The 22,309-nt window shown below is 38.9% G+C and overlaps 1 protein-coding gene across 3 annotated transcripts in view; it reads right to left on the reverse strand.

Annotated features, from left to right (window-relative positions):
- Positions 1-22,309, reverse strand: part of far1 (fatty acyl CoA reductase 1) — a 96,260-nt gene that overhangs the window by 10,074 nt on the left and 63,877 nt on the right. For all 3 annotated transcript variants that reach the window (XM_043705625.1, XM_043705623.1, XM_043705624.1), the window contains exon 10: positions 5,854-5,983. In XM_043705625.1, coding sequence (XP_043561560.1) covers positions 5,854-5,983 — 130 coding nt within the window. The remainder of the gene's footprint in view (positions 1-5,853; positions 5,984-22,309) is intronic.

Raw genomic sequence — 22,309 nt, forward strand, 5'->3', positions numbered from 1 at the left:
GGTCTCTAAAGAAGGAGGCCATTTGGTGTGTTCTGTGGTGGAACTGGTCCTCCTGGGAGCAGATCTGGCGGAGGCGGAGGAATTGGGAATACGGGATGGCATTTTTGCAAGAGGTATGGTGGGAAGAGGTGTAATCCAGGTAGCTGTGGGTCGGTGGGTTTGTAGAAAATGTCAGTGTCAAGTCGTTCGTCACTGATGGAGATGGAGAGGTCCAGGAAGGGGAGGGAGGTGTCAGAGATGGTCCAGGTAAATTTAAGGTCAGGGTGGAATGTGTTGGTGAAGTTGATGAATTGCTCAACCTCCTCGCGGGAGCACGAGGTGGCGCCAATGCAGTCATCGCCAATGCAGTGATAGGACTGTGTCCCAGTTGAGGAGGCAAGGATCAGACAGGGCTCCAGAGGGTTACAAGATAGTCAGGAAGGAACTGAAGAATGGAGTTAGGAGAGCTGGAAGGGGGCATGAAAAAGCTTTAGTGGTAGGATTAAGGAAAACCCCAAGGCATTCTACACTTATATGAGGAACAAGAGAGTGGACAGAGTGAGGGTAGGGCCAATCAGGGATAGTGGAGGGAACTTGTGCCTGGAGTCAGAGGAGGTAGGAGAGGTCCTTAATGAACACTTTGCTTCAGCATTCACGACTGAGAGGGACCTTGTCGTTTGTGACGACAGCGTGAAACAGACTGATATGCTCGAACGTCTGATGTTAAAAAAGAGGATCTGCTGAAAATTTTGAAAACATAAGAATATATAAATAACCTGGGCCATATGGGTATAACCAAGGATACTACAGGAAACGAGGGAAGAGATTGCTGCACCTTTGGCAATGTTCTCTGCAACCTCACTGTCCACTGGGAGTAGTGCCACATGATTGGAGGTTGGCACATGTTATTCCCTTGTTCAAGAAAGGGAGTAGGGATAACCCTCGTAATTACAGACCAGTCAATCTCACGTCTATGGTGGGTAAAGAATTGGAGAGGATTCTGAGAGACAGGATTTGATTACTTGGACAACCAAAGTTTGATCAGAGATAGTCAGCATGGCTTTGAGGGGCAGGTCATGCCTCACAAACTTAACCCAATTATTTGATGTGACAAAACACATTGATGAAGATAGAGCAGTGATGTGGTATACATAGATTTTAGCAAGGCATTTGATAAGGTTCCCCATGGTAGGCTCATTCACAAAGTAAAGAGGCATATGATACGGGGTAACGTGGCTGTCTCAATACAGAACTGGCTGGCCCATAGAAGAGAGAGGGTAGTGGTAATGGCAAGTGTTCAGCCTGGATCGGTTCTGGGACCTCTGCTCTTTATGGTTTTTTATAAATGACTTGGATGAGGAAGTCGAAGGGTAGGTTGGTAAGTTTGCTGATGACACGAAGATTGGTGGAGCGGTAGATAGTGTGGAGGGCTGTTGTATGTTGCAACGGGACATTGACAAGATGCAGATCTGGGCTGAGAAGTGGCAGATGGAGTTCAACCTGGAAAAAAGTGTCAAGTGATTCATTTTGGAAGGTCAAATTTGAATGCAGAATACAGGGTTAAAGATGAGATTCTTTGCAGTGCAGAGGAACAGAGGGATTTTGGGGTCCATGGTCATTGATCCCTCAAAGGTGCCACCCAGGTTGATGGGACTGTTAAAGTGGCGTATGGTGTGTTGGCTTTCATTAGCAGGGGATTGGGTTTAAAAGCTGCAAGGTTATGCTGCAGCTCTATAGAGCCTTGGTTAGGTCACACTTGCAATATTGTGTTCAGTTCTGGTCACCTCATTATGAGAAGGGTGTGAAAGCTTTAGAGAGGGTTCAGAGGAGAACTACCAGGATGCTGCCTGGAATGGAGGTCACATCTTATGAAGAAAGGCTTTTCTCACTGGAGTGAAGAAGGGTGACAGGCAACTTGATAGAGGTGTACAAGATGATGAGAGGCATAGATAGAGTGAATAGTCAGACTTTTTCCCAGGGCAGAAATAGCTATCACAAGGGGGCATAACTTTAAAGGTAATTGGAGGAAGATTATGGGATGATATCAGTGGTCAGTTCTTTACACAGTGGTAGGTGTTCGGAATGCACTGCCAGTGGTATAGTACAATCAGCTACATTAGGGACATTTAAGCGACCCTTGCATAGGCACATGAATTATAGGAAAATGAAGGGTTCAGGTTAGTTTGATCTCAGAGTAGGATAAAAGGTCGACACAACATCGAGGGCCGAAGGCCCTGTACTGTGCTGTACTATTCTATGTTCTATGTTAACTGCAAAATTACGATTTTTGTGTGACCTACTTAATAGCCAACATATCAAGACTGAAAAAAAATCAAGAGACTTACACTGCTGAAAAGTTAGCAAATATGAAAACATTATTACATGATGTTAGTTTGTGTTGCCAAACAGGGTGATGCTGGCAACGGTCACATACTGACAACTGAAGAACATCATATCTACAATTAGGGGAGGTAATGTCACAAGTACACCAACCGGTGCCTTAGTCACCACACTCAGTCACCACACTTATTGATCATTTTCCTTTACTTCTCCCCCAAATATTTGAATAAATATTTGAAAGAGAAATATTTACAGGACAATGATGAAAGAGCAGGTAAGTTGGACTAATCGAATGAGTAGCTGTTTCAAAGAGCTAGGACATACATAAGCCGAATGGCTTCCTCTATCTAAATCAGCCAGGGATCAAAAACATTTACAACTTTAAAACAATACAAGATTTAGTATTAATGATAATCTGACCAATTTAGAAACTAACCTGTTTCCAATCTGTGATGCGTATAACAGTTAAGACCCTGACAGCATGGAAGATTTAAAATAACATTTTTCACCTTGAGTCACTGACTGCAACAAAGCAGAGCTTTTTAAATATCACGTTGCCTTATGACAGGACACAGTGCTGTGTTGGTTATAATGCAGTCAGTCGGTACCAAACTTCAATCACTTCCCACAACCATGAGAATGGGGCAAAAAAAAAAAACTGGTTCAACATTTCCATTTTGGAACATAATGTTTAGATTTTTTTTAAAAGAGGGCAAGATCATCTTCCTAAGATTCTTTTCAACCAGAAGTAGTATAACTTGTATGCCTGGCTCTGACACTGAAGGGATGTATTCAATCCAAGGTAAAGGCTGTTAGAAAACTTTCTGATCTATCACATATAACTCAAAACCTAAACTGATGCTAATAAAGTAAATTTAAATAAAAAACTGGACTTCATTAAAAATCCAAGAGAATATCAATCCAGACATGCTCAAAGTAGAATCATTCTAATACTGCTTTACACAACCATCACAAACCAAATTTAGTTTTTTTTATAAAGATGCTGAAAATGGAAGTCCCACAAATAAATGCTGATTTAAAGAGGTTTTGATAATGCTCACTGAACAGCTTTAGGTTTGAACTGTAATTGCTTAACAGTTCAAATTTTATAATCTTGGCTGCCAGGGATCTTCCTAAAGAATGGAATGGTATAAATATGAAGCCTTTCACTACTTCCAAGCAAGCATCAGTAAGCCAATAGAATGCTTTTTAAGTGTAATCACAGGTACAATACGAGGAAGCTGAGCAACAAATTTGTGCACAGTAAGATCTGTCAAATGAGACAGAAAATTTTCAGCTTCAGTAATTAATGTTTGCAAAGACCAGATCATTAGGGAGAAATGTCATTCTCTTTGAAACAGCACCGTACTACTTTTATTTTCACCCAAAGGAGCCTGGCTGTAACATCTTGGCCAAAAGACAGTGCAGTGCTTTAGTACTGCCACCCGGATAGCACACTTAGGTTCCCAGAACAGGACTTGAACCCACATGTTAACTCAGCAGCACAAGTGTTACCACTTAGCATCATGTGGCACCAATTCTGAATTATGATAAAGGTGTATTACATTATTTTTGGGAATTTGGATTTTTTTTAAAAGTAAAAATAAATAGATTTGGATTTTAGTCTGTGGAGATAAAAGTTTTGTTTTAAAGGGGTTATAAAATTATTTGGCACAATGAAGTAAATGCATCATTTCCAAGAAGGTAAGTGACTCCTTACAGTATATGAAGGAGTGTTTAAACAAGAGGAACTTTTATGACAGGAAGAAAACAGACCAGTTGCCATGAGCCATTTGAGCTCAATTATCAAGAAGTTTCATCCTAACAGAAGGACAGTTTTCTAGTTTGTAGAAACTTGAGGTTAAGGGAGTTTGCAAAGTCACCAATCTGAGAAACTGCGTAGAAGCTTTCAATCTGTCAGATCTGACATGAGGTTCAAGGTTCAAGAACTGGAAAAACATCTTTTGACCATCCGTACTAGAAAAAAAATCAGTTAGGTAAAAAATGAAGAGGAGAAAATAGGAGTGATATTTCACTGGGATTGAGTATCTGGATATTGTTGGGAAAGGAATATAATCACTCTTTTTGCATTTAGATCAAGAAGATATTAAGATCTTTCTAAACTTTATTACTTATAGCTTTTTCTCCCCTTTTATGCAGTACTTCTATTATAAAACACTGGTGGTCCAGAGTGAATATGTTCCATGACAAACCACCATAGTGACCAAATGCAAATTTAAACTTATGATCTAGCAAGGCCAGGAATAGGGAAGGCAAATGGAATGTTTTCCTTTAATTCAAAATATACAAGGCACTAATCAGACCATATCTGGAAAACTGTAAATAGTTTTGGGCCCCTTTTCTAAGGAAAGATATAGAGGCAGCCCAGAGAAGTTTCACTAGGCTGGTAGCGGGTATGAAGGAACTGTTTTATGAGGAGACGTGGTGTAGGTTGGACCTGTAATCACTGGCGCTCAGAAGAATGAGGTATGACTTTAATGAAACATGCAAACTTCTCAGGGACTTTACACAGTAAAGGTGGAAAGAATGTTTCCCCTTACGGGAAAGTATAGCACCAGAAGGCATATCTCAATCTCAAAATAAGAGGTCTCATATTCAGGACAGAGTTGAGGAGCAATTTCTACTCTCAGAAGGCAGTGAATCCGTGAAATTCTTTACTACAGAGGCTGTTGAGCCTATCTTGTTAGGTTTATGCAAGACTGAGATGGGTAGATTTTTAACCAGTTAGAGAACCAAAGGTTATAGGGAAAAGACAGGCAAGTGAAATTGTGAATTACCAGAACAGCAGTGATCTCATTGTATGGCAGAGCAGACTCAATGCACTGAATGGCATACTTCTGCTTCTACATTTTATGGTCTTAAGGTTTCACTCTGAAATCTGAATTGGACAGTATAACCGTCAAATGGGATAATAACAAAAGAATTTTCTGACATCACATATTCACAGAATAAAGCTAACCAACTTAAAATAAAGTCCTAGAGGATCAAAGAGCTGATCACTCATTAGAGAGACGGGACTGGTGGTGGTTATTCTGAGGATCACCATGTCTCAGACGAGGTGAGAGTTGGGAAGGAGTGTCTTTTATGGCAACCTCAGCTAGCATGGGAAATAAACCAACGCTGTTGATGTTACACTGTATTCCAAATCAGTCATTCAGCAAACTGACCCTCAATTTACAAGAATATTCACAAACTCATTTAGGGCCCAAGGGGTCAGAAGTTAGACAATGGTTTGATATTTTGAGATTGAAGCTGTAAGGAGTGGAACAAGGTAAGAGTGGAAAGCAATGCTTGGTTTGCAACATGGACCACAGACACTACTATGCATCTTAAGCACCAAGATGGCTTGGGGTAGCAGGGGTGGTGTGGGTTGGGGGAAAGAAAGAAATACACTGAATCATCTGTGGTAAACTGACATTCCAAAAGAATGAATGCAATTTATAGATAGCATATACACTGATAAATTCAGTACAAGAGGACAAAAGGTTATAGCATGCACAAACTAAGACCTACTTTCTTGTCATCCGCACTCATTTGACACATAAGCATGTTTATGTTATCAGTGTTCCACACCCATGAATGGCTTGTGAAGTATTCAACCAACATCATTGATCTGTGCAGCCGATTAATGACTTTCATCATCCTAAACACAAGAAAGTCAGGTTAATCATCACAACAGAAGGACAGTAGCTGTACATCTTTTTGGCATGAAAACAAATTGGCAGATACAACAAACAGCACATCACTCTGATACAACTCAAACTGTAAAGTTAATTTCTGAAAAAAATTACAACATAACGATTAAAATTTTAAAAGATTAAATCTCTTCGATTTTCTTTAAAGCGATCTGGTGACAAAAACAATGAACCATGGACAAATTTACTGAAGGAATCATTGGTTATAAACTCCATAATTTCAATGGAATTACACTTACCCTCTTAGTTAGTTCATAAGTAAAAGCAGAATTTCAAAAGGTACTTATCAACAATAGGATATGCAGCCATCTCAGTGTAGCTCAGCACCAAGATGAAATATCAAGTGTCAGCACAGAAATTTAACAACAAATTAAAGAACAAATAGCCAAGCATCAGAGCATTTTCAAAATTCCATGAGTCTGATACTCCAGTAATTGTTTTTCTAGGGGGGGGGGATAAAATCAGCTGTAAGAATCTTCAAGTGTTAAAAATCAAAACCAGAAGCACAAAATATGGTTATTGAAAGCAAATCCATCAGTAACTAAACTGTACTTTGCCAGAGATGTTGTCCGTAAGCAGTCAAAACTAATAATGCCATTTTCCTCTTTGCAAATAGGCTTTACATGGGCAAATATTACCATTTTCAGGAGTTACAAGAAAGTTTTCAATTCAACAAACTTTCTGATTTCTCACTGATTTCCAAAGTCGAAGCTATATGAGGCAAAGTACCATGCAGTGTATGAAACTGGCATTGTAAAGCTGAAAATTTCACTGCAAGTCTTATCATATATTTTACATCTATGCTATAATTTGGTTAGAATCAGACATACTGGAATCCAGATTTACTGGTTAGTATTTGCAATTACTTAAAACCAGAACCACCAGTTTATTAAGGTGTGCCAAATTGTTTTTTTTGCATTGTGCAAAATTTCACTATGTTGAAATAATATGGACAATTCCTGAAATCACTTCGAAGAAATGATAAGCTGCGCTGAACAATGATCAAAATCTACTTCCCAAAACTGCCATGCTGTGGATCAACACCACTGATGTAGGTGCAGTGTAGAAAGATAATGGACTCACATTAATCATCAGCCCACTTCAAATTTGCTTCATTGGTCAACACTCTTGCGACTGCAAAATGTCAGAACTCTTTTTTTATAATTTTCATTTAGTGAACATTTGCTGTGCACTCAGGGTTCAGAAGATGAGAAATGTAAATTTCAGGAGGAAATACCCTGACGACAAAATCAAATTGGTTCTTAAACAATTGTAGAGTTTTTGTTTTCTACCACACCAATCACTTTTCTAAACATGATCACTCCAAGAAATCCATAACATCAGTCCTCAATTTGCCGGATACTAGCTTGAACTAGTATTCTCTTGTTCTAATCTTGCAATATAATATACACATTCCATACTATTCATCATGTTGTATAACTTGAATAAATGAATAAAACAGTCAACAGCAAACAATGTAAATGTGAATATTTGATGCAATTGTGTTGCATCTAGTTTGAAATGATAGCTTTAGGCTGAGACAAATAAATGAAACAAATTGAATTATACTACACAGAAAAAGACCAATCAGGCCAACTAGACTAGGAAGTGACTTCTCTTTATATGCCATTCTATTATGTTACTGTCTCTTGTCAAGCACCCAAAATATTTATTTTCCTTTGATCACATGTATGCACCAAGCCTCACCTTAAATGTATTTGTGCTCTCAGCTTCAAATATAGAATCAAAGCAGAAAATTATTAGGAAATTGATATAGACATAAAACTTTGAAGACTAGCTCTCGTCTCAGGTGGATCAAAGTTGAATGCATTTCTTCAGCATACGTTGCTGCAACTAGGTGAAACAAATCACTTTTAAAAATGATGATGTAAAACGTTTATTGGTCACCTATAGGTTTTTAAATTATGAAAGGTTTTAATACAATGGTTACAGAGAGAATGTTTCCTTTATGAGGTAACAGCATACAAAAAGGACATCAATATAAGACAGTGACAAGAGATCCAATAATAATGGTATTGGTGCATTAATGCAGAGACTACACAAGCATTTGAGGGAAGAAGAACATAAGAATGAGGAGCAGGAGGAGGCTGCCCGGCCCTTCGAGCCTGCTCTGCCATTCAATAAGATCATGGCCAATCTTATTGGGGACTCAACTCCGCTTACCTGTGTTTTCACCATATCCCTCAATTCCTATATTTTTCAAAGAAGTATTTACCTTAGCTTTAAAGGTGATTATTGAAGCATGGGGAAGGAATTCCATGGATTAACAACCCTCTGGGTGAAGAAGCTCCTTCTCAGTTCAGTTCTAAACCTGCTTCCTCCAATCTTGAGGCCATGCCCTTTTGTCCTAGTTTCACCTACCAGTGGAAACATCCTATTTATTTATACTTTATCAATTGCTTTCGTAATTTTAGATGCTTCTATAAGATCCCCACTCATTCTTCTGAATTCCAATGAATATAATCCCAATCAACACAGTCTCTTGCTATAAGCCAACCCCCTCAACTCTGGAATCAACCTAGTCAACCTCCTCTACACCTCCTCCAGTGCTAGTACATCCTTTAAGTAAGGAGACCAAATCTGCACACAGTACTCCAGGCGTGGCCTCACCAGCACCTTGTATAACTTTAAATTAACCTCTCTGCTTTTAAACTCAACCCCTTTAGCAATGAAGGACAAAATTCCATTTGCCTTCCTAATTACTTGTAGTACTTGCAGACCAGCCTTCTGTGATTCATGCACAAGGACACCCAGGTCCCTCTGCACAGCAGCATGCTGCAAATTCTTACTATTCAAGTAGTAATCTATTTTGCTGTTACTTCTACCAAAATGTATGACTTTACATTTACTAACATTGTATCCCATCTGCCAAATCTGTGTCCAACTCACTCAATGTATCTATATTCCTCCGCGGAGTTTCACAGTCCTCTGCACACTTGCTCTACCACTCATCTTAAAGTCATCTGCAAATTTTGACACCGTACACGTGGTCCCCAACTCCAAATTATCTATATAAATTGTAAATAATTGTGGTCCCAACACCGAGCCCTAAGGCACACCACAAGTCACTGATTGCCAGCCAGAATAGCACTCATTTATCTCCACTCTTTGCTTCCTGTCAGTAAACCAATCTTCTATCCACGCTAATACTCTACCCCTAACACCATGCATCCTTATCTTACACAGCAGGCTCATGAGTGGCACATTGTCAAAGGCCTTTTGGAAATCTAGGTACACCACATCTACTGGGTCTCCGTTGTCCACCTTACTTGAAACGTCCTCATGGAATTCAAAAAGATTTGTGAAGCATGACCTGCCATTCATGAACCCATGCTCTGTCTGTATAATGGGACAATTTTTCAAGATGCCCTTCTATTTCTTCCTTGATAATAGACTCAGGCATCTTCCCCACTACAGAGGTTAAGCTCAATGGTCTATAATTTCCCACCTTTTGTCTACTTCCCTTTTTAAACAGTGGCGTCACATTTGCTATTTTCCAATCTACTGGAACTGCCCCAGACTCCAGCGAACTTTGGAAAACTACCACCAGTCCATCTGCTATTTCTCTGGCCATCTCTTTTAGTACCCTGGGATGCATTCCACTAGGGCCTGGAGACTTATCTATCCTTAGCTCCATTAGTTTACCCAACACTGTTTCTAAGTCCTCACCTACCTTTGTCACTTCGTCACTTACATGCAAGTTATTAGTATCCACCACTGTAAAGACTGATGCAAAATACCTGTTCAATGCCTCAGCCATTTCATCATATCCCATAACCACCTGCCCCTTCTCATCCTCTAAAGGAACATTTATTTTAGCCACTCTTCTTCATTTTATACATTTATAGAAACTTTTTCTATCTGCCTTTATATTCCTTGTTAGTTTTCTCTCATACTCTATCTTACTTTTCTTTATAGCTATTTCTGTGGTTTTCTGTTGACCTTTAAAGTTTTCCCAAATCTTCTAGATTCCTGCTGTTTTTGGCCACTTTGTATGTCTTCTCCTTCACTTTGATAGCCTGCCTTATTTCCCATGGCAGATTACCCCTCCTCTTACAGTTCTTCCTTCTCACCAGAATATACTTTTGCTGAGCACTTTGAAAAATTGAAGTTCCTCCACTGCTCATCAACTGTCACACCATAAAGTCTTTGTTTCCAGTCTACTTTAACCAGGTCCTCCCTCATTCTATCATAGGCCCCCTTATTCAAGCACAGGGCCCTGGTATTGGATTTTATCTTCACACTATCCAGCTGTATTTTAAATTCAATCATACTGTGATCATCCCTTCCAAGAGGATCCCTGGCTATGAGGTCATTAATTATTCCTGTCTCATTACACAGGTCCAGATCTAAGATAGCTTGCTCCCTCGTCGGTTCATACATGCTTTTCAAGAAAACTATCACGATACACTCAACGAGCTCTTCCTTAAGCCTATCCTGACCGAGCTGGTTCGACCAATCTACATGCATTTTAAAATCCCCCTTGATAATAGCTGTACCATTTTTACGGGCGTTAGTTTTTTTCTTGTTTATTGCCCACCCCAATGTGATGTTATTATTTGGTGTGCCTACCAGTGACTTTTTCTTCTTGGAATTCCTAATTTCCAAACGGATTCGACCTCATGCGCCATAGAACCTATATCATCTCTCAGCACCACCCTGACGTCGTCCTTGAATATCAAAGCTACACCACCTCCCTTGCATTCCTGTTTGCCCTTCCGAATAATCTGGTGCCCCCGGGTATTTAATACACAGTCATGACCATGACACCAAGAGAACAGAGGGCTGCAATATTATACTTAGATGAGAAATTACAAAGATTAGAAAAAAATGAAAAGGGGTTCAAGTACAGCATAAAAACCAGCCTGGACTGTTTTAGTCAGTCAGTTTCTGTGCTTTTTTTTTGTAGCCCGAACAACACCATGTAAAATAAACTAGAACAATTTAATTCATCTTCCTGCTTGACCACTGTATCAGTAGTTACCTTTGTTTCCAGCAATTAAACTGCTACTTCTAGTTACTCATGCCAAGAGGTCTGATGTCATGGTATGGCAGCTTCTGTCCCATGCCATCCTCACATATCCACTGAAGCATGTTTGCAAGCACTCTGCAATTTGACTTCCAACTAAGCATGAACCAAACCCTCTTTCTGCTGCCCTCTACTTTACACTGTAACTGAGGTCTCCGTCACTTTACAGCTCTGATCAAATGACTGAAATACTAATATTGTCCTTTCTGGATGCAATCTTTATGAATTTATTTTGCTCATTCAATTTTATTTACCAATTCATTTTTCTTAAGAGTCTGTACACAGAACTTCTAGCATGTATTTAAGCAACACACTTTCTTCCATAGACCTATATTTATTGTTCAGCACCTTGAGTATTTCTTTTCCTTGATATAAACTTAATTTTTCTTGTTGTTAATACATTCTTCATCTTCACAAAATTATTGCTGGCCATCTCGATCTTTTGACTAACTTTTGTATCACATCTGCCAACTTGTGTTATGATTTGTCCTAAATAGATAAACTTAACTACTTGTTTCAGTTTGACACAATCCACTTAAATCTTCCCTCTAGTTTTTTCAAATTCATTCCTTTCGGCTAGTATTGTTTCTGGCTTTTGGGTGTCTTACTTAATCTATATTTCTAGCTTTAACTTGATCCATGATAAGTTCTGCTATAAAGGACATTTCGTGAACACAAATTTGCTATGACATGATTGGCGAATTGGGGACACTTTTTAAAAGCGTGAAGTTTTAAAGCATGTATTGGTTAATAACACGATTCTAGCCCTATTAGTTTCAATGGTGCAGCTATTATGCGATTTTCTTATAACATGGGATTGCACAAGAACGAAACTACCTTGTTATAGCATAACTGACTGTATTTAACTTCTGATTCTGCAAGCAGAATTTGTTAGTCAGTGTATGGCAAACGTCTTTTTAAAAATTTAATCTGTTTCTCTAATTAACCTGTTCAGAGATGTTATTATATACCTCTCGGGTCAGGGGTAGGGCCTACCTCAAATTTGTTATGTTCTTGCCTACAATCAGTTTCAGCTCATTTGGTGTGATATCATCACCCTATTGTACAGGAAGGCTGGGAATGGCCAAAAAAGGCAGAAGGGTCGGAAAATCATAACACGTTGCTATGACAAGGGCTAAAAAGGCAATTAAGCAACATAAAGTACTTCTTTAAATGTGAAGACATCTTCATGACTTTTTTTAAGTTTTAAAAGAGAAGCTGTACTGGCACCACAAAAAGCACCCCCACCCTTCTCCCCTCCATGCACATCTCAGGAACAATTATTGGTAATGGGCATGCAGCAATCATGAGTACCCAAGTAAGAGCAGTCTCCACAAAGATGGTGACAAAGCTGAAATAAGGGCAAAGAAGGGTTCTTGGGAAAATAGGCAGCCAGCCCAAGAGACTGAAAAAAAAGAGCATCCTCATTGACAATCTGGCAGCTTTTTAGAAAAAAAATAAACAGTTCCTCTAACCAGAGGTAAAACTGTGAAAGTTAAATTGTGAAACGGCTAACAGCATCTGCTGTCAAGACAAGAATGTTGGAATGAAGAATTTCCCTTAATGTGGGCTGCACAGGGTCTTTATGTAATAGACTGCTGCGACTTTAATCAATGGACATATGTGGCTGCGCAAACCACAACAAGAGGTGCTCTCAAGATTAAATTAGATTAAAGCAAAGATTTGCTCGCAATGCAGCTGACTGTGCTACGCCTGACAAAGCAGTATTTGTAATGTTGTTTGCGAGCCTTGAATTTAGAGTTCAAATCTCCTGCGCCAACATTACATCCTACAATTCACAGAACACTCGCCAAAACATTAACTTATTGCAGTAGCTACCAAGGCCAATCTAGTACAACTCCAATTGTTAGCCAATAATATTTCCAGTTGAAAGTAAACATGGAACAAATTATGACAGTCAGGTGACAGAGCAGCATCATTTTTTGAAAACACATCAACCAAGGACTTCAAAAATAAGCATAACACTAAATTCCCAAGGACAATCTCAAGCCTTGGAGAATAGAATACAAATATAGTCTGATTATATTTTGCAAACAGTACAAGAATTCTTACTGTTACTGAAAATTTTTTCCCTGCATCCACATGTTTTCTTACACAAACAGTGGACAACGGTTTCAGCATCAAAACCATCATTTAAGTCAGTCAATCTAGACTTGACTGTCTCAAAGACTCAGACGATGACACTAAAGGAGTTGGGGTAGGTGGGAAGGAAGATAAGAAGAGAAGGAGGGAGGGTAGGGAGAGAACTAGGGACTATCAAACCAGTTAGTAAATTATGGCGACTGACCTTCCCAATCCCTGGGTTGTTGTCCTGATCATGTCTAAAGAGATTTTGCCAAGGCAAAGTGTGTCACTGATAATTAGATCCAGATTTCAATGTTTAGGAGCTGACAGAAAAACCCAATGACAGCTAGCTCAGGTTTTAAATTCAGTCACTATGTATAGCATGATCTAAAGGAATAGCTTCAACTCCCAACAAATTATGACAGTCAGGTGACAGAACAGCATCATTTTTTTGAAAACGCATCAACCAAGGTGGCTCAATGATTAGCACGGCTGCCTCACAGCACCAGGGTCCCAGGTTTGAATCCAGCCTCGGGCGAGTGCCTGTGTGGAGTCTGTACATTCTCCCTGTGTCTGTGTAGGTTTCCTCTGGGTGCTCTGGTTTCCTCCCACGGTGCAGGTTAGGTGAATTGGCCATGCTAAATTGCCCATAGTGTTAGGTGCAATAGTCAGAGGGAAATGGGTCTGGTTGGGTTACTCTTCGGAGGTCGATGTGGACTCGTTGGGCCGAACGGCCTGTTTCCACACTATAGGGAATCTAATCTAATCTATAAGGTGTTGCAGTTTCCACAGTTAGTGGAAACACAGTTAGATTGGCAACACTTTTTATTAAAGCTGCAATGACAAAGATAAAGTTGCTGAATACATAGGTTGTGCCTCCAGGTACAGAGATAGACCCGACATCATCAATCCAGGCTATGAGGGCCTTTGTTCAGGTGACATTAGCAAAGTGGAAGTGGAAAAGCAATTACCTTGGAATGGATCACTGCATCAGCGCTAGTTTTGATTGCAGTCGGTACTTGGAGTGGAATTTCCTAAGTTTTATATTTTAAAATTAGCCTGAGCTTTTAAGTCAGAGTTTTCATCTGTCCCAGGAGATCACAATGTCTAGTGGAAAGGTTATATGTTGAAATAAATAAGACACCACAGATATTAGGGAGGGAGTGGAGCATCTTTTATGTCAGAAAATAACCACGGAATAAATAAACCACTAATTAATGGGGTTTTATTTGATTTGTGCACAAATTACAGCATGGCCCTTTCAATGGATGCTACCTTAGGAAAACTCCCTATTTCAATGGTCTCCAATTCAAAGTTGCAACATTGCTCCTGATGTATTACAATTTAAATTAACCACAAAATCATTGTGATTGACAAGGTCCTATCAGAAACCAGTCAGGTACTCTTTCTAAAATGAACAATGGTAAAGAGTACACATAAACCATATTTTACATACATTTATTCCAGAGGATGGTAACTCCATGCTAAGTCTGAGAATCATTCAGTAGAAAAGATTACTTTCCTCATTATGCCTCTGCCAGGTCTTTGAGAGAACTACCCAATTAATCTCACTTCTTTGCACTTTCTTCAGAACTTGGAACAATTGTAAATATACATCCAATTTCCTTCTGAAAGCCAACATGGATGAGAGTGTCTTCCTGTGACCCCAAAGTTCCAGTAATTCAACACCAAAGGCCATGTCAGTAAAATCTAGGTTTGGCTTTTCAGTCACCAAGAACCAGTGGCACTTTCAAACCTTCAACAGCACTTTCAAAGGGACACTTTCAAAGTCTATTTTAGTAAAGAAGTTGTGAATTGGTACAAAAAGGAGGAAAAATTGCATGAAATCTTAACAATCTGACATCCTTACACAATCATGTACCACAAAACCAAATTTTGGATTTGACTTTCAAATACCCAGAAATTAAAAATTAATTTCCTGGAGACTGGAACAGGAAACAAACTAATGTGGCATCAAAAATATCAGAGTTTTCTTAGTTACTGGACAAGACAGATCTCAAATTGAAATGTGGCTTCATAGATCATATTTTGTTTTGGTTTTAACCAAGTAGTCTTTTGCTGAAATATGCAACATTGTACATTTTATTTTAACAATACAACAGAAATAACAAAAGAAATGGAAATTAAATAATGAATAAACCAGAATATCGACTTACAACATAAAATTTAAGATCTTTAAACACACTGTATAATCCCACAAATCTCAAAACCTTTTATAAACTGAAAAGATAAACAACAGCTTCTAAATAGCACCCAAAACACACCACTGGTAGTGTACCCAAAAACATAACTCATACTGTATTCACTCCAGAATCCTCAGCTCTAACACCTTAAGAGATTCAACTTAATTGCAACTTCAACTTACAGACTGGAATTGCAGATAGTTTATATACTTGACCTTAAACATACTCCGCTTTAAGTAACCTCTTCAGGGTTTTATAGGTACTATCACTCAGCTAATCTAGATTCACTATTTCCCTTCTCAGGAGCACTGGTCTCTACAAGTACATTCAGTGAAGGACATCACTGGGCTGCCCAAAGTAAAACTGAAAAAAAAGCCTTCTCAGCTATGGAGGTTTCCCTTAAGTTTACATAAACCTTCTAAATTGAAGTTTACCTTATTCCCTCATAAATCCTACCAGTGTACTTAAAAAAAACCCATTAATTCTATAGTAGGTCTCAACAAAGAAATCACCATGGCTAATTTTACAAGTTAATAATTAACTCCATCAACACAGAAAACCCATGTGTTAGTAACTCAAAACCATAAACTTAACAATTAAATCTCAATCTACACCACAGCAGTAAGCCATATCTGAAATTCGCTCCCTAAAAAATGATTTGGAAGCAGATGTAACAATAAGTTCAAAGGGAGAAGGAAAATTAGCAGGACAGTGAGGAATGGGGAAGGATAGGAATATTAGCTGACATTATTTGTTTATGTGTTGAGTGTGTCACTGGCCTTCCCTATATGCCCTTGAAAATATGATGGTGAGCTACCTTCTTGATCCATGGCATCTGGAGGGCTCTCAGAAAGGGAATTCCAGAATTCTAATGAAGCAATGTAATGAAGGAATAAAGAAACAGAAATACATTTGTAAATCAGTGTGGTGTATGACTTGGAGGTGTTGGTAATCCTCAACCATTTAGATAGCTTTTTCATTTACACAGGCATGACAAGGTCCTTCTGTGCTGCCTTGCTCTATATGACTTCACATGACCCCAGATTTGCCACTACAATGTTTGACTCTCTGAAACTTGCCCCTCCCACCTATGTAACTTACATGCTCTCTTCACGAAAACATATGCAACTCTCTAATCCCTCAACCAAGTCACAAACATATTTAATGAAAAGCTGAAACCTCAGACATATTCCTGGGAAGACATATTTAAACTTCAGGGGTGACAGTGGGAGCTACAACAAGGGAAAATATGCCAGAAACTGAAAACGTGGTAAGAAGCAAGCCGTCAAGACTGTCATTAAAGAACACAATTGGTCTGTAATGTTGCTCAGGGAGGAACAAAATGTCCCTGCAAATTCTCGCCTTTATGCAACTCCAGTATCACCACAACAGGTTTTGACACTCAGCTGCCCTGGCAAGTGACCTACAAGCCAATTACATTAAAGCTTCCACCAGCAGTTGACTACAGTCACACACAACGAGGGATATGCAAAGTCTAGACGGACAACTTTTTACATACTTTTTCATTGGTATCAGCTTAATGAAGATCTGATTTTGCCATAGAAGAAATCTAATGGTTCACAAATGTCCTTTAGGGTAGGAAATCTTTACCCAATTTGGTCTATGTATGACTCCAGACCCACAGTAATGTGGGTGGCTATTAACTGTCCTCTGGCTAATTAAGGATGGGGAATAAGTGCTAGCACAGGCAGCAATACCAACATGCCTTGAATGAAGAAGAAAAAAATAAATATGGCTTACAGAAACAGTACTGACATTTGCAGTTCACCTAGGACAACCCTGGTATACCTGGAAGGCTGCGGTGCACCGTAGTTTGAAAGACAGTTGCAACTACATTAGTGCAGACCATCCTCCCACATCCAAACTAGAAAAAGAAATTACAGTTGACAACTAAAAAATCACAGAAAGGAAATGCTTGCATTTATGCAACTCTTAACCTCAAGATATCCCAAAAGCTTAACAGCCCACTAAGTACTTTGGAAGTGCAGCCACCACTCATGTGCAATAGAAAACCCAACCATCAATTTATGCATAACAAGTTTCCACAAACAGCAATGCAATAAAGACCAGATAATCTTTTTTAGTAATTGTGATATAGGGATTCAGAGATTGGAACAACTTGTATTCGTGTAGGCTAATAGTGCATCATAAAAAATCTCAGTGTGCTTTACAGGATAACTTACAAAGCAAAATTTGACACTGAACCAAATAAGGTAATATGAAGGCCAAGGGGCGAAAACTTGCTCAAATGAGTTGGAAAGGCAGAAGGATTCAGGAAGATAATTCCAGAACTGAGGCTTGAGGCAGCAGAACACACAGCCATCAATGGTGCAATTTTAAATCATAGATGCTTAAGGAGGTTGAAACATACATCTTAGATGCCAAGAAGAACTTTTCTGCTCTTCACTGAAATAGTGCCATTAGATCTTTTATTGAGGGGACAAAACAGTTTAGCTTAATATTTCACCTTAAAGACAATGAAACACTCCTTCAAAATTATGTGGGGTTGTCAACCTAGATTTTTGTGCTTGAGTGGGACCTTACCTTTTGACTGGAAGACGAGAACATATTGTCCTGAGCCACTACTGACATCACTATTCAACAAAGACAATGGTAAAAAGTGACCACATGCAGACAGCTCACACCCAAGAAAACAAGAATCAGTTTGTAACTTGCACAAGAAGTGCAATGGAGCATTACATGTGAGTAAAATGCTTTTATAGTTCAAAGGAAAACCAGCTATTACAGAAATTTGAAATATTTACTTCTACCTTCAATTTATTAAATTATAAAATAGATCCAAATCAAGCAGAGGTTGTCAGGCTTGCAAGAGTCCAGCTATCTGATGCTAGACACGTTGCTACTTGTCTAATTTATTCACCCATCTCTTGGAAGAAGCAAAACTTAAACTAAATCAAGCTCACCAATGTCCTACCAAAAGTTCCTCTTCAACCTCTTAAAGGTCAGCAAGCAAGCCCTGGGGTGGTCCAATCTAGTTAGTTATTTCACATAATAATTAAATACATCTAATGTCTTGATAACATGTCAGTCCTTTCTGGAATGCTATTCCACAGGACTACCACACCTTTGAACAAAATTTAAACATTTAGCCTCCCTGTCAGCAGGTTTGACACAAGCAATCACCTCAAACAATCAACTTGTATTGTGTCAAAAATGTCTGCATAATTAAAATCAGCACCCTTTTAAGCGGGGACACCCGCAGTGCATTCAAACCCAAAGCAGGCATTCTGTGTTGAAAGATCATCGTTCAGGACTGCCCTCCTGAGCAATTATGGACACCTCTTTACATAAAGCCTGAGATGGGAGACACAAATATTGTAAAATACTCGACAAAAGATTTCATTAACACCTGATATAACGGTCACTTTGATCACACTTTGTATCAATATGCCAACTATTATGTCTAAACTTTGTTTATTTTGATCCAAGCTGCTGAATAATGCACTTGAAACTTAAATCTAGTATCTGGCATCTTTAATTTACACTGGGATTACTTCTCATAACTAATATAAAATACCCAAATCTAGGTAAAACATGTAATGGTTATTCTTCCCTTTCACCAATGAATAAAAATGTACTAGAACCTTTACTGGACTGCTCTTCTTTCTTTCAAGCAGCAATTTAAAAGCTGCAAGTACTTCCTACAGAATTTCAACTGCTGTTCTAACAAAGCGAGTCGACTATTTTTAGACATAAACCTGGTCTCCCTGAGGTAGCTCAATTAGCGCAGCGGGTGGGACAGCAACATCTGTTTATTGCCTTTCCACTCGTATCGTGAAAGCATATTACCTAAACTTAGCGGTGGTATCACTGCCTGAAAAATAAGGGACTATGATTTTGTTACAAGGACAAGACTGACAATTTTATCAAATTGTAATTAGAAGAATGAATATATGGATACCACTCTTTCACATTTACAGTTGACTGCATCCCTCGGCTGTGACCTCTCAATTAAACCTCAGCTGTTCCACTGCCAACTTCCAGATCAAAACAAGTAGAACAATTCAAAATATTCCAGCACTGCTGATCTTCAATAAAACTAGTTCTTTATCTAAAATTAATTTAAACTGCACATTCATAATCTGACATAAGTGGAACAATTTTTTTTGACACTGGAATGATTTCTGCAGAAGCTCAGATTTGAAACTTAATAGAATTCTTTCCCCTTTTCTACAAGACCTTTTCTTTTCCTCCCAACACTTTGCTTGCATACCACGATTACAGGGATTAACGGTTTGATAAACTGCATGAGCTAATACGCTAAAGACAAATCAGCTGGAGTTGATCTTTGACAACTAATGCTCTGACTGCTAATCCATTGGCTCAAAGACAAGTAATCTTTGAGGAGAAAGTGAGGTCTGCAGATGCTGGAGATCAGAGCTGAAAATGTGTTGCTAGAAAAGCGCAGCAGGTCAGGCAGCATCGAGGGAACAGGAGAATCAACGTTTCGGGCATAAGCCCTTCTTCAGGAATTCCTGAAGAAGGGCTCATGCCTGAAACGTCGATTCTCCTGTTCCCTGGATGCTGCCTGACCTGCTGCGCTTTTCCAGCAACACATTTTCAGCTCAAAGACAAATAAGATAATCAGTGTATAAACAAGGATAGGACTTTAAAATAACGTCATTTACAACATCATAGAAGAGTCACATTCCCTTCAATGATACCCAAAAACAAACATATGTGGGAACGTGAATATATCTCCAGATCAGCCAGCTTCTCAGGTTGATGGTTTGTCCAGTAATTGATTTAGTGAGGTTGATGTATTGGACGTTAGTAGCAGTATTTCTGTGCATACAACAGTGGCCTATCCTATTTGCTCCTGACACATTAGCATTACTGACAAGCCAATATTTATTGCCCATCCTTATTTGCACTCAAGACTTATAAGCAGAATACACAAGTAAACTTCTAGCCTTAAAATATACTAGCACTATGATATTCTGATATGCGGTTCTGTCAGACCAAACTGAGATGATAAACTTATGTAATGAAAAACAGGGAATGGTACTGAAAGGATGATCACTTACAGTTTTTGCCATAATATCACATGTTGAGATAATAGGTTTTACTCTTTTAATTAAAACTTGCTGTGAACAAAGCAAATTAACTGGATAAATCTCCAAGGACATTATCCTTCAGTCAGTAACAGGTCACCTTCTACTCCTAAACCTTTTTACAAATCCACATGGCTGCCTTCAATAATTCACAACAGTAGAATTGAGTGAAAAGTAATTAACTCGTGTCTGTGTGAATACATGCTTGCATAAAAAAAAAATTGTTTTTTAAATTGCTCAGGTTATAATTCAGATGCAGCAAATGACAAATCAACAAGTCTGAATTTGGGTAGAGAATCAATTTCAGTCAAACTGAAAAAAGTACACAGTTGGATGCTGTGACAAACTATTGCTCAAGGGAGGTGATGCCCTGGCGGTATTATCGCTGGATTGTTAATGTTCTGGGGACCTGGGTTCAAATCCTGCCATAGTAGATGGTAGAATTTGAATTCAATAAAGATCAATTTCAATAAAATTAAGAGTCTAACGACAACCATGAATCCATTGCCAAATTCCAGACAAACCCAGATAGGTCACTAATGTCCTTTAGGGAATGAAATTGCCATCCTTGCTGGTCTGTTCTACCTGTGACTCCAGACCCATAGCACAGTGGTTGAGAATTTGCTGCGCTCTAGGCAATTAGGGATGGGTAATAAATGTTGGCCTAGCCAGTGATGTCTTCATTCCATGAATGGATAAAAGAAATTGCTGTTCCACCTTTACTTAGAAAGCTAATGCCCTTTCCCTACATCTCTTGCATACTTTGACGCAATGCTGCCTAATATGTACTATTTCCATTTTAATCTATGTCACTTACAGCTCTCCAGAAAATTATCAGCTTGAAGATTTTCCTGTTTCTTGCTTTCTTCCTGACTCATATTCCTGTCTGAGAAGCCTTTCCCCAACCATGGAGTTTATTCTCAGTTGTCTGATTATTCAAACTTCCACAAGTTGGGCCTTGCTTAGCATCTTTCGCCCAGCCCAGGCTCTCATCAACATCATACAATACTTCGGACTTCCTTCACAAATGCCCTCTATAGACAGATGTTCAGTGATCTCCTCTCTTTTCTGTGAGGAAACGCAAGTGTTGGACCAGTTTTAAGCTTGCACTCTGATGTTTTTGGGCTAGCATCTATCCATAGATGGTTCCAGTCTCTCAACCATTACTATTGACAGAACTACACTTACGTTGTTTCAGCTGATATCCTAGGGAATTAATTTACAATGCTTTTCAGCTACAGCAATCGACTGCTCAAGTCTTACACGTCAATGCAGTTTTCTTAGTTAGAAGAAAAAGAATCAACATCTTTGGGATTATCAGCAATAAGGAACTAAACTGGACTAACCATATATCTTCTGTGGTTACAAAAGCAGGTCAGAGGCTAAGAATTGTGTTGCAAATCATTCATCCTGCCTCCCCAAAGCCTGCTCACCATCCACAAAACACATTTCAACAGTTGCCTGGATGTGTGCAGCTACACTGCAATGTATTTGGTTGCTGCTGAAGTATCTTCCCTCCTTCTCAGAGCCATCCTAATCATACGTCTAAACTCGAGAGGGTCAAGACTTGGAGTAGCAGGTTTTGTATGCTGGCCAGATGTGCCGACGTCATATCACAGTGCTTCAACAAATCCATCTTAAATTTATCCTAAAGATCCCTAGTAAAATTTGAAAGGATGAAGTAGGAGGAGCATGCAAGTTATAAATTTAAGATTAGTAGACCAACACTACTTCATACACAAGATAAATGCAAAAGGTTAAATAGCATTAACCATGCCATTAAAGCCCATGTTATGTGCTCCCAAAACACATCCAATGCAAAGGCTATTCTCCACTGAG

This window comes from Chiloscyllium plagiosum, chromosome 16 (assembly GCF_004010195.1).
Source record: "Chiloscyllium plagiosum isolate BGI_BamShark_2017 chromosome 16, ASM401019v2, whole genome shotgun sequence".
Lineage (NCBI taxonomy): Eukaryota > Metazoa > Chordata > Chondrichthyes > Orectolobiformes > Hemiscylliidae > Chiloscyllium > Chiloscyllium plagiosum.